The following is a 13,971-nucleotide window of genomic DNA, read 5'->3' as shown; positions in this document are numbered from 1 at the left end:
GCTGGTTTTTTGATTGCATCTTGTCTCAACTGCATGCTGATCTTCACAAAAGCAGTTGCAAAGCCAACAGGAAATAAGCCCATGCAAAGTGGGTTCCACAAACCAGAGGTGAGCACAAACTCTGTGATCACTTGGTTTTTCTCCCTTGCAAGGGTAGACTTCTACTCGCTGGTTGTACAGAGCATTCCCAGAACAGGCACTTTGTCACATTAAGTGACATTAGTCAACAGCCACCTGTTCTGCTGCTTCACTCCAAGTGCACTATCTACCCACACATGTTCACCTACATCTGTTTAAAAAAACCCAAAATAAGGATAGCATCAAAGTAAGTCTAGAATCATATATGATATTATCAAGCTTACAGACTTTTTAAGGGAACCTTTAAGGTGGTTCACAGACATGTAAATGTATATTGACTTGAAAAATGCCCTCAGGGAGTTTGTCCTACACAACGTCTTTTGTAGTGAGGAAAACAAGGAGTACTAGCAATGCAGCTTTACTGAGCTACTTGCTGTTGCACAGACACCAAGTGCCTGGGGTGACTAGGGAAGCGATATACAGATTTTTTTCTCAGTACTTTTATCTTTTATGGTTTGTTTACAGGCCAGAACTAAAAAGTAAATTTTCCCTCTCACCATTCCTCTGTTTTCCAATCAATCATGTCCATGATCTTCTTGCCCAGTACCCAGCTTGGTCACTAGTAGCTGCTTTAGGTGCCAGAAAAATAAATGATTGCCACTGTGAAAGAATACATACCTAGATTTACACTCCTTAGCCTTAGAAGTAAAGCATAACTTCTCCCCTTCTGCCCTTGAACAGGAAGTGGAGGTTTAAGAGAACATTGAAATGTCCTTAAATAATCAGTTTTAAACATACAGAAATCTTGCAATGTTAAGAGGCCTCAAATCTGCTTATTACAGCAGGCTTACAGTCCCTTCATAACTTTGTGGAATTGCTATAGAACCATGCAACAGAAATCCATTAGGTTCACAACTGCTCTGCCAGCACAGCATTATTCTCTACTGTATAACCTCTCCCAAGAATGATATGAGGATTAATTCATTACAGTTTGTGCTATGCTTTGAAAGCACTCAGTCTGCAGAAGAGCTGAGAGAATTACTAGAGGACAATCAAACCCTGGTGATCATTCCTTTATGCCCGCCAGCCCTGTGCAGAGTAACAACTTAGCCCAACAAGTAGAACAAATTCAAAACAAAATTCATTAAAACAAATGTGTAATGTCATGATAAAAATGTAGTCACACAGGAAATGAGAAACTTTAAAAGAGCAATTAATTTCTACTCCTTACCTAATATTGACTAATGCATGGGTCACCTTGCTTGCAGGCTCTTTCCATTGTCCAGCATTGGTAGACAGCCTCAGAACTGAAAGGAGAAGACAGTTGTGCTGGCACAGAACTAGCAATTTCATAATTCAAACCAGGAAAAAAAAAATCTGCTTTGGAAAGATGGCAGTCCAGGAGCCACATCAAAACAAAGGTCATCTTTAAGAATCTGTGATCCAGAGTAAGAAATTCCCTTCAAAGCCCTTCTAAGAAACATAAGGAACACGGAAGGGGTGAGCCAAACAGAATAATGACTTGAGCCTGAGGGGATGGGAGAACCTGGGTCCTCCAAGCTGCTTTCACTATCACACAGACAGCTCATTTTCCCCAGAAACAGAGCAGCATCCCAAGCCTAGAATAGCTCTTATTCCACACACAGCTGTTCTCCTCCAGCTCCTGGTAACACAAGGCTCCATCTGAACTGGACTACATACTGCAGTTAAAACCCTCTCCAGCAATGAAGAATTCTTCCCATGCCCATTTATCTAGAGCTGCAGAGAGGAATTACACACCAGTGTAAAGAAAAAACACTGCCTGTAGCAAGAAGGGTGGTGTTCTCCTGCACAGATGGTCTCTGACAGACTTAAGAGCAGATCTGAAAACATTCTGCAACAGGAAGACCTTCTAGGGAATCCAATTCTTTTTGCCAGAGTACCAAAAATATTTATTTAGGTCAAAACATGTAGTGTTTTTATGGTGGCAGTTACTTGCACAACTCTTGGTAAGCATCAAAACAATAAAAGATACTGCAGCAGATGTTTTAATTTCCCTCCATCTTGCCTAAACAAAGGGAATTTTCTATGAATTTGTACATACAGGGTTTCTGGAGGTTAGACTCCATAAGAAAGGTTCACCCTCAATTTAGAAGTGAAGGAACAGCTCACCATCCAAATTTAGGATCATCCAGAAACATGGATTTTACAAGTGAGTGCTTAAACACAGTGGCTGCATACTTATGTCTGTAACTGAAGGACAGAAACTTTCAGTCCTGCAGATCTGGATAAAGTTTAGTTACAGAACAAGAGAAAAAAAACAAGTCAATTAGATTCCACTTCCACTCCCAACATGGAAAGTTTTGTCCACATTAACAGAAAAATTAAAGGACTGAGTAGCTTTCTCTATCTGTGCTAATACCCAAAGGCTAGAGGACAGAAGAATCACTGTCGTCTCAGAGATGGGCTGATAAGCAAAGGGAAGCTATCAGGACACCTGGTAGCTTTCATTAACTTGAGACAGTGCTACCTTGCTACCTTCTCACCTTCTATTCCACCATTACATGTCATCTGCAGAAAAATGTTGTCATCTCTGAGTAACATTGTTTTGTCAAACAGTAGGTACTGTACAGGAATATCTGAAGTAATATATTCAGTTCAGGCATTTGCAAGAGTAATTCAATGGGGTTTACTCTACACAGGAGGATGGCAAATATTCATGTGATAAATTGTTTCAACAGCTCAGTTGTGCCTTTTGCAACCCAACTGAGGAAGTATTTGACTGCATTATTCTTCTACTCCACTTAATTTCAGCTTCTACAGGGGATGGGTTTGAAAAAATTATTACCTAGTAAAAGCACCTCATCTTACTAGTTGCAACTCTTGGGAGTAGAAAATGGATTAGCAAAAAACCTCATGCACTCAGAGGGCACAAAAATGGCCAAGCAGTCCCTTATGTAACAGCTGAAAACACTGGGAAATTTATACAAAAGGGCAGTTTGTTTCTGCTTGCAGTACAGGGGGTACTCGGCTACTTTCATTTAGGTGAGGATGTCTCTCCCCCATGTCAGAAGAGGGCTGTGGCCCAACTGTCTGCCCTTTAACTCTCCTTATACGCTTATTTAATTCCTGTTGTTCGTTGGGTGATCACACTGAGAAGGGAGCAGAGGGTGAAGGATTGGAATGAAGCAAACAAAGAACAAAGCCATATTCTAACTCTCCTTATACGCTTATTTAATTCCTGTTGTTCGTTGGGTGATCACGCTGAGAAGGGAATGGAGGGTGAAGGACTGAAAGGTCCTTTTGGAATGAAGCAAACAAAGGACACAGCCATATTCTTTTTTTCACAGCTTCAAGCATGCAGCACACCAATGCTGCTGCAGCTACCCTGGGCTGCAGGTGCCAGTGTGTAACACTGACTGATTATGCCTCCATGCATTCCTTGCTTTTCTTTGTTCCTCTTCCCTGCTGGGTGTCACTTGGCTCCCTTCCCTCTCTCTTGAAGGATGGCAGCTTCTCCCTGTTTTGCCAGGGGGCACATTCTTCAGTCCAGCGACTCACTCGTCACTGCAAGCAGGTTTGTGAGAGCTGTTTTCCTGGTTGCTTTGGCAATGAGTGAAGTAGATGTGATTTGTCTAGCACAGCAAGCTTCTTGCTGTAAGTTTCTCAAATTATTTTCCAAATTCTTATTTGCATTCAGTGTTTCTCTATGCTGGGTGGTTCTGCAGCATGTACCTGCTTTTTGACTTGAAATTGTCAAATGTAATAGAAGAAAACCACACAAAATGCATTAAATACCACACACTCCATTGTGACAATAAATTTATATTTCCAACATTAAGTGACAGAGGGAGAGGCAAGGAGCCTGTCTGTATTTTTTGTGACATTAAAAAAAACTTCTCCTTTTAATAAGTTTATCCCTCTCTCAAATCTTAACTTACCAACATGCCCTAGTACACAAAACATGCTCACCCAGCACAGCACACATCAGTGGCAGGTATTCAGGAAACACCTGACGCAAACATCCCTCTTGCACCACCCTCACTTCCAGGCAGCAGCAGTCCTGACGAGTCAGGAGGTACTCACCCATAGAATAAAGGTTGTCAAAACTCTGGTGCATGCGAATGATTTCATAGTACAGCTCATCATAGCTGCTGGGAGTGGGCAGAAATGTGTCTCCGTAAGTGATGAACATGTTGAACAGGTTCACAACCTATACAAGTGAAAAGAAGTTGCAACAGCAACATTTATCCCAAATCTTTCTGCAACAGAAGCAATACACATTATGTCCAAAACCTTCAAATTAATAGCTTGCAGTTGCAGCAGATTTTCCTTATAGTACCAAAGACAGACAAGAAGCTTAAATACTGTTTTATCTAGGGCCAGAAACATGTTTCTATTTTGCATATAAAGGACCACAGAACAACAACAAAAAAAAAAAATTAACAAATCTGGAAAATTAAACTAGGCTTTTCCTCACACAGACTTCTTTATTTCAATGAGCCAACCCTATAGTGAGTCCAAGCACTGCCCTTTCCAAACACCTAGTGAAACCAACCATGATATTCCTCTGCTTCACGGCCTTGTTCTCATATCTCCTAATATTAATTCACAATTAAGTTGTTAAAATTAAGAGGATTTGTGCAAGGGTAAAGATGCTCACCATAAGAGCAAGGGTGAAGATGTTGTGCTTGGCCAGCAACACAGTCTCATTAGACATGAGGAACTTCAACAAGTTGATCAAAGCTAGGAGAAAATAATAAGTACTTTTTAAATACTATAAAAAGCAAAGCCATTCTCAACAAGTCACTTATATACAGATGCATTTATACTGTCTACTGTAAATTAAACTAAGTGCCAGCTATTCACCTCAGAAATATATCAATTTAGATGTAGGGTTTGGCGGTGCTTTTTGTTACTAAAATACCACGCCAAACAGGTAAGTGACAGCTATTTTGCCTTCCCACATTTATTCTCCTTCACTGACTTCCCAATCAAATCTACTCAGGCTCAAGGTATATCTCTTGTTAACTCAGGCAGTTCAAGATTTTTCTATCTGCTGGATCCTGGAGTGAGCTTTGGGGTTGGAGAATCTAACTGTCTCGTTTCTGCTTCATGTATCACCAACACGATGTATGCACAGTCAGCCCCAAACTGTCACTCTTGTTGATACCCGCAGTTATAAAAAATAAAAAAGGTAAGAAAACCCCCCCAGCACAGCTTTTCTGTAGCTCTGTGTCAATGCTGCTGCAATGGTAAAAAGAAGGATGTAGTACTTTATTGTGTCAGTTATCTGGGGCTGTGCCGTAAAGATTACAGATCTGGTTCACACTTGTCTTAAATAATAAAACAACAAAAGCTGCTGCTGTAACCACCCAGTATCAGTTAGTAACAGTGGTAATTAACAAAAAGGTTGGCTAAAAATGCTTTAATCAAACAGACTTTACAATAAACAACTGCATTTCATGCACTTGAATAAAATGTAAAGTTTCTTATCCTTTTTGTTTCCTAGCTGTTGAAATTTTCAGAAAACTAGTTTCTTCTGCATTATAGCTGTTCAGGAGTGAAAGCTGATGCCTGACTAGAAGAGGTTCTTCATGTACTCTCTGCTCTGAAGTCAACACATTTCAAGACTTAAAACATCTGAATTAAGATGTCCTGAAAAGTCAATGCTGGAACACTGTACACCCCTTTTTAAAAGGTTCTTAATTATCTACTAATTAGTAACTTCATCCAACAGAACAATACCACGCATTGCTCCTATTTCTTACAGGCACAAGTAGAACTTGTTAATCCATTTTTCCCCCCACCATTACACATGTGTCACACTCTATCCAGTAACTGGTGAGAAAATAAACTGTGGTTTGGGAGAACTCCACAGTGAATGCAGAAAAGACCATTCAGCCCAAGCTACAGGCTATGAAACAGGAAGAGATAAAGCACAGGGAACAGCAATGAGGTATGGGTAGAATTTAGATACTCACCCCTTTCAAGATTACAAAGTAATGACAAAAGGTAAAATCAAAATACCTACAGCAAAACCATGCAAACACACTGGTCAGATCTTGAATTAAACAAAACTGTCAGATTCTGAATGCAGTCCTGCAACCTCTACTCCACAATACTAGAAGTTCACCATGAGTATCACAAGTTTACACATGCACACCCAAAGGGAAGCCTGCAGCCCCACAGTGGGTATTTACTCATCACAGGCAGAAGCTACTTCTGTCTAATCCTCCAGCAGGTGCCTGATGCTGAACTGAAAACCAAGAATGAACAAAATTCCCTGCAAACTCCAGACATGCAAGTGATGTATCTTTCAGAGCTACTCCAGGACTAACCATCAGCAATAGCATTTCTCCCTTCCATGTCAGCAGCTCACCTCATGAAGCAGATAGATTAACACCTTTTCAATCCAGCCACATAACTCTCCATACCATCATCACCCCATCATCACACAAACTCCTGGGACCAAAAGCAGAGCCTGGATTCCACACTAACACAGCTCTGAAAATATCCCTGTCAGTTCTTTTCCTGCAAAACAAACGTTTCAAAACAAAGTAGCAGGTACAGATGGGCTCTCCACCAGAGCAAAGATCCAGCTAAAACCAGGTTGCCAAGGTAACCAAACCTCCACAGCAAAAAAGTCTCCTGCAGTCAGCGCCTTGGACTGCAGACAGCTGCCCTGCATCTCTGTCACAGCAGCTCATGGGCCATTTCTCCATCTCATAATTACAAGCTTGATTTTACCTCCTTCCCAGCCACAAAGTCCACAGGGCCACAGCTCATGACCAGGTGCTGCTGTTCAATTACCAGCAGCTGGGGTTTGTGGAAGCAAAGTAGCAGAGCTCTGGATTTCCTATGACAAGTTGTGAAGAAGCCTCATGTTCATTTTTTTGCCTCTTACCCTCCCACAAGAGCCCTGCTGAATGGCCTTTGTCAGCCGGTCATGGCATAGCGTGACAAGAAGCCACCACCAACCATCCAAAAACAGTGACTATGACAGCTGTCCGTGGGGAGGAGAAACCATTTTTAAAAGAACAAGTGTATTTGTCCAGAGCACAAGCACCCACCAAATGGCAAGGACAAGCACTCTACAACTGCCCACTTCAGCACTTCTCATGGACCACCCTGAAGCACTTGTACTGCTCTCTATTGGTGACAACACTTGAAGGAGAACTTTCTCTCTTCTACATTTGTTTCAGCCATTGTGACGAATGTATGTTTAATTTTCCTGCTTCAGTTAGAAAGAAGACAAAAGATTAGCTCTGCTTGAAATCAGTATTTATACCTGAATTGCACTGAATCATAGCCCACTCAAAACTATCTGTGCTGTTCCTTCCTTAAGAACTAGGAAGGAGAGGGACATGCTTCACACGAAGAAGAAACTGAGTGTGGGCTCAGAGCCTGGTCAGAAGAACTAACCCATCAGAGGTCTACAGTCACTGTGTGCCCTGCACTGAAAAATTTATCTGCCAGGAAACCACATATTCCTAAAAAAGTTGCAGTGTTCCTAACTGGGATATACACTACATCAACATTAAAAGAGCAAACAATCTTTTTCCACAGCAGCACATTCTACAGCAGCCTCTACTCAAGTGCCTCTAAGGACCACAAATACCATGGAACCTTTAAATCCCTTTGCCATGTCTCTGTAGTTTGTAAGGCAGACCCTGTACAGAAAATTAGGACAGCTATGCCCTGAAGTTTTCAGAACTAGCAACTTTTAGATCTGGCTTCATATGCCAAGTGCCCTTCAGCAACAATTACACACACAAAATAAACCTTTAGAGGAAAGTCCAACTGACTGAACACCCCTCTGCCCTTGAGCTCCAACAGAGCACTGATGCTACGATTCCTAAACAATCTGAAGCCAAACCAGATGTGTCACATTTTCCCTGCTGCAATCAACTGTTCGCCTCTCACACCCCACCTGCAGACTGCCCTCTCTAGCCAGGAAATTATCTTTTTTTTTTTCCCCCAGCAGAGGAGCAATTCAGTCTCCCAGCTGCACAGGCAGACACAAATGTGTTCCCTGGGTTCAGCCACCTTAGCCCAAATTATGCTCCAGGATTTAACAGCAATGGATGGTTTGGGTATGAGATCCATTTCAACATTAACTGGAAAACAGCACCATTTTTGCAGTACCCTCTACAGCCTTTTTGTCCTCCCTAAAGATATCTGTTCTTGGCATTCATTAGCAGGACCTGAAACAGCCACTGTGGTGAGTCTTGGAACATCCATAATTTCACAATACAACAGTGTCACTAGGACTTCTTTAGTAATAAAGGGAGAAGGCTGTAACTAAACAAACAGCCACCAGTATGTTCAGGTGACCTGAGCTGAGTATATTGGCTATGCTTCTTAAATCAACAAGAAGAGAACACAGCTTTGGACACCTATGTTTAGAGCCTCAAACCCAAGCAGACAAGCATGCTGAGTGGACACAGAGCCATGTGACAGGCTGTATGTGAAAAGTGGTATATAGCAGGTTGGCTCTTGGACAATTTTCTCTCCAAAGGATTATTATAGCGAAAGGATGAAAAGTGACATCACGGATATCCTCCCTACTTTTTAAACTGAAATGACTGCAGTGGAAGAACCTCTTAGCTCTTCTGCTGCACAGCTACTTTTGAAGACACTTTCCCTTATCAGCTTCTGTAGCCATTCTGTCTGCCAAGGAACAGCAGTACACGTGCTCAGTTATTTGCTGCCCTCCCTCAAGCCGGTCCTCAGTGAGAAGACTGTGGGCAGCCACCATCTCCTCCTTTTCTTCTACCAGGAAGGAGGTAATTCCTGTTACAGTTGCCCTTCACTGCCTCCTTCCCCTACTCCTATTCACATAGCAGACTTACCTTCTCTCCCTGTAAGCCTTGTTTCAAACAGAAGTATATTCAGCCCCAGGTGAATCTGGCTTCACACAAAGTTGTTTTTTTTTTTTTAATTTAGTGTCTCAGTGCTCTCTGTTTGGATCACCTGTAATGCAGGACCATGGAGATAGGCCAAGAGAAAAGGGGGGAACAAAGTAGTAGTATTATCCCCTGGGCAAGTCAGAACGTAGCACAGACTCTGCCAGGAGCATCAGAAGGCTCTGATGTGTTATTGCACAGTGGAGCAAAAGAGAAAAGCCCTGTAACACTCATCAATGAGAGCTGGATGGGTTGAGCACAGTACAAATGCCTCTGTCACTGAATCTGCTGCACTTACAGGTCAAGGATCTTCTAATGGTGCGTATAATGGCCCTTAAGAAAGGAGCAAGGCAGAGAGAGATGTGAGGGCTCCTCAGCTGCAGTACAACATCCATTAATAGGATCCAGTGCTCTACTAAAATTCTCCAATTTTCTACCCTTCAACTTTCAGGGCACACGGGGAAGAACAGTGATTTTCCCATTCCCTCCAGAAGTTACCATTGAACCAACAGTGTATTCAGTGTCCCCCTTCCAGTGTCTCAAATCACAACCCCCTTAGAAGGATCCCCACCCATCTATCACTAGAAGGCAGCTGATCATGACATCTGGGCAATGCTTCCATGCTGCAGAGAAGTCATCTGCCTACAAGTGCACAGTAACCACCTCCTGCAGCCATCCTGTTCACATGTAGATACTCCCAAGGCAAGGTCCACATTACTCACTGTAGCACAAGGTAAGCCAGATTTGGTTAAGGCCTAGCGCAACTAAGGCTGCAACTGAGAATAGAGTGGATTAGATTCTCCATGAAGCAGCACTGGTCCTTCTGTGTTTCAGTTCTTCCAACATACAAGAGACAACAGAAGCATTCTGTCCGCAACAGCACTGGAAGTATAAACAGAGCAACACCACGAGCCCTGGCTGTACCTGGCCAGATCCAAGGTCCACCTATGCTTAGTGTTCTGTCTCTAAATGGTCAACATCAAACATTGTTGAAAAACAATAGGCCAAACAATGCTTTCTAATATGTTCTTCCAGATTCCAAAACTCAGCATGATTCCCTTACATGAGGGAAATTACAGCACAGAATGTGAAAAAAGCAGATCCTCACAACATGCCAATACCATAACCACAAGCAGTCCACTCTCTTGTTCCAGACTGGAAGTCACAAGGGCTAAGCTAGGATAACCATACAGCCCACTGATCAGCTATGAGGAGAAGAGACCCCAGAACAGCGTAATCACCTCTAGAAAATGCTATACCTGAAAGGCAATTTGGATTTAGGGAAGCAAAAGGCTCAAATATGACATTCTGAGATGACCTAAGTGTTAAGAGGACGCAGATCTGGCCACATTCAGCTTTGGCAGGCACTCAGAAGAACAATGATCAAAACAAACTCAGCAGGAGATGAGAATTTACAGATTGGGTTTGACAGGAAAGAACCAACAGAGGTATTTTCCAGATAGAGTTGTAGGAATACGAATCCTGTCAGAGAAATAGTTACATTGCTATTACAAACTAACACACCAGAACTCCCTGAGGCACAAACTATCCCAGCACCCTTGGACAAGTGAAACAATTACTCAGGGACAGCACTTGCAGCTTCCTGTCAATCAGCCACAGCATTAGAACACAAGACTCTTGCATCAATGCTGCAGTCCCCTCTCAGGGGAGCAGGGGAAGCAATAAAAGCTCTGTCAACATCAGGAGCCAACATGTTCCAGCTCCTTCACCCTGCTCCCTGCTGTAACAATCACCTGCCTGGACACTCCTCTACCCTGCCTCTTGCTGCCGCAGGCACTGCCGAGTTCCTCCTCCCAGCCACCACAGCTCTGTGGCGAAAAGCAGCTGGCAACTGGCAGGCTCCCTCCCCATCACCAGCACCCTACAGCTGTCCTCTCTTTTCCCCATGACTCGCTCTCAAGAGTACATCCATGAAAGCAGGCTGCTTTCTTAATGAGAATCAACAGCCTGCCAGAGGGCTGGAGCACATGCTGGCACAAGCCATCGCTCCCAGGATTAGTCGAGCAGGCGACTTCACTTCCAAGCCTTTACTCTCTTTATACAGCCCCCATCCCTGGTACTCACTGTTCCCACCTAAATGGAGCCAACAGTGTGAAATTGCAAGCTTAATGGAAATGCTGATTGCTGATGCCAGAGCAATGCTGCTAGATGGCAATCCAGCAAGCAATAACACAAATTTTCCAACTTCAGCTAAAGCTCTGATGAACAATTCTTCTTTTTATTTTAAAACTAAATATTTTTTTTAAAAAACCACACCCACAAGCTTCATCCCTCTTTAGAGGAAAGGGTAGTATTGAGCCCACTTCTGTTTTGTCTGATAGTGCAGGTTCACACTGCTAAACAGTAGTCTTGGGAGTTAACGTTGCATATTTTTGCCTCAGGTTTTAAAACTGAAAAGGTGGAGAATCTGGAGAAAGAGAAGAAATATTGTGTGAGAACATGGAAAGACTGCAAGGTAAGGAACCCAGGAGTGATGCTGCTTGAAGACAAAAAGGGGCATGGGATAAATTACTGCATTGAGAGCTGCAATCCCTCCGTGCAGATGAACACCTTTGAACAGCTGACTGTAACACTTCTATCATCGATGGCACCATTTCCCAGGAGAAATTATCACACCATCTCCACTAGGTCACTATGATCTGCAAACTGTTAGTGATCCACAATCAAGTTCTCCAGCATTTGCTAGCTTTATTTAAAACACAACAGAGCAACATATCTGGATGAGATCTGCCAGGCTGAGGCAGGATGACCAAAAGGTTGCCAGACTTCATCCATGCAAATTACTAAAGTCCATTTGTGCTTATCTGAGCAAGGCTATGTCGAGAAATTCCCACTCTCATCACACCTGGTGATCAGTAACAGCCACAAATCTTACATTATTCTTTTTCTGTTCACTAGCTATCAGGGTCAAACTCTTTATCATCAGTATCAAAATATGCTAACATAAAGTAAAGATAAACTAGAATTAAGTAAAACCAGATGGCTTTTCCTAAAAATGACCCATGCAGGGAATTTAGAACATCCTCCTTTACAAGAAAGCCACTGAGTTTCTGCACTTCTTACACTATCTTCTTTAAGAGTTTAACACCAGGGTATTTCACTAAGTGGCTGGAGTGTTCCCATGAAAATATTCTAGCTTTGGTTGAAGGAGGTAATGTGGATAGGTGAGCATGACATTGTCCCACCAGTTGAGAATAACAGCAGAATACTACAAGCAGACATTTGCAGTCTTCCTTCTGACCTTCCCATCTTGCTCCCTGTAACTGAGCTTTGTAAGATGGGACTGGGGTTTTCTTTGGGGTAACATGGAGTTCTGCCAGGAGTACAAATTAAATAAATCAATGAATATCAACCCACAACACACACCACAACTATAAACAAAAATTATTTTATAAATCCATCTTTCAATTTCAATCCTTTCCTGAATTCCTTCAGTATGATAGATACATCACACTGTGATACAGATAACAGGATCAACAATTGCACTCCTGAACCCAGCTTGGGCCAACACAGTACCACATACCACAAACACCAACACTCCTGTAATAAAGAAACCAGGACCCCCTAAGGGCTGCAAACTCCAGTATGTATTCCATGGCCCACAGCAGTTACAGCCTTTGGTTTGTGTGAGAAACCAAGTCATTTGCTAACTGGCCAAGCAGCTCTATGGTCTTCCATACTCTCATGGCACCTAGTGACCAGGAACTTTGCCAGTGAACTCGACTGTCTGGTACACCAGTGTGTGAATCCTGCCTCCACAAGAGCTGCAAGATGATAAGCTTCCCTTGGCAGATAGCTGCTGCAGAAAGTGACAGTGACAGCTGGATTACAGATGAAGGGAAGACACAACATCACCTGACTTCCAGTCTGTTCAGCAACAAAAATCAGAGGGTTGAAGCAGACCTGATCAACAGCTGTAGAACCAGAAATGACATAGCTAACACATTCTCAGTAATCAACATTTAGGTCACAAAAATAATAAAGCAAAGTGATTAAACCATTTTAAATATGCAATGCATAAGGGCAGTATTATATATACTGAAAGTTGGGGGGAGATTCTCCACCACAAAAAATTGCTTCTTTATTTTAAAATCTTCCACAAAGGAACCTTTCATATTTTTAGTATGCATCCAAAAAAATTTTGAATGCAGTACTACCCTTGTTATAAATACAGAACCTGACAAAAAGATCTGAAGAGTGTAGAAAAAAGGAAAAAAGTATTTTGCCTAGTAGCATTGTAGAAGTCTGCTTTGATAACCTTAAAATGAAAAAGGAGAAAAATTAACTTCTTGATGGTGCTACATATTTGAAGCATCCTTATTTTAACAGTGCATTCTCCAAATCTACCAAATTAATTAAGCTACAAGATATGGAACTACAGCCTTATGTTAAAACAATTTGAAAATTGATCCTCAACACTTACTAATGGCAATACCCACTGTTAATCCTACTTTGCATTCAACTACCACAATAAATAGCTATTTCACCATTATTATTATAATTCAAATTTTTTTAGGATCTACTCTTGCTATTAGCAGTCTTTATTAGTATTGCTTTTCTGTTTCTTTAAACACAGCTTGTGCTTAAAGCAAACCATAGCAACTGCAAAGAAGTTACCTGCACCCCCTAAGCTCAGCGTGAATTGCTCAAGCATTGCTAATTTTGAAGTGGGAGGAGTTGAAAAAATGAGGTCTTTTTTATATAAAAAGCTTAAATGACTCATGAAAACTCTTCTGGCATAGCTCATACATGCTTGACAACAACAACAACACATATAGCACTGTCCATCACTCAAGCTCTGTACAAACCAGCCCAAGAACATTGGGCATAACAGCCTGTTTCTGAGACCAGTGAACTGGCTGCTCCCAAGTTTCCTAATTTGCTCTAGGAAGTACCTTACATTTGACATTCAATTAATCAGTGTTTAAAAAGAATAAGGTACCTGGCATAACAGTCCAGGAGACTTCCAGATGGCCAAAATGTC

At 42.0% G+C, this 13,971-nt stretch overlaps 1 protein-coding gene across 1 annotated transcript in view; it reads right to left on the bottom strand.

Annotated features, from left to right (window-relative positions):
• Window positions 1-13,971, bottom strand: part of ARMH3 (armadillo like helical domain containing 3) — a 121,430-nt gene that overhangs the window by 65,270 nt on the left and 42,189 nt on the right. Inside the window, exons 21-23 of the mRNA XM_041415294.1 lie at window positions 4,721-4,803; window positions 4,144-4,270; window positions 1,310-1,385 (exon numbers count right to left, since the gene is read on the bottom strand). Of these exons, the coding sequence (XP_041271228.1) occupies window positions 1,310-1,385; window positions 4,144-4,270; window positions 4,721-4,803 (286 nt within the window). The remainder of the gene's footprint in view (window positions 1-1,309; window positions 1,386-4,143; window positions 4,271-4,720; window positions 4,804-13,971) is intronic.

This window comes from Onychostruthus taczanowskii, unplaced genomic scaffold (genome assembly GCF_017590055.1).
Source record: "Onychostruthus taczanowskii isolate IOZ18803 unplaced genomic scaffold, ASM1759005v1 scaffold5, whole genome shotgun sequence".
Lineage (NCBI taxonomy): Eukaryota > Metazoa > Chordata > Aves > Passeriformes > Passeridae > Onychostruthus > Onychostruthus taczanowskii.
The sequence above is the reverse complement of the archived record's forward strand: the minus strand, read 5'-3'. Positions and strand labels throughout refer to the sequence as shown.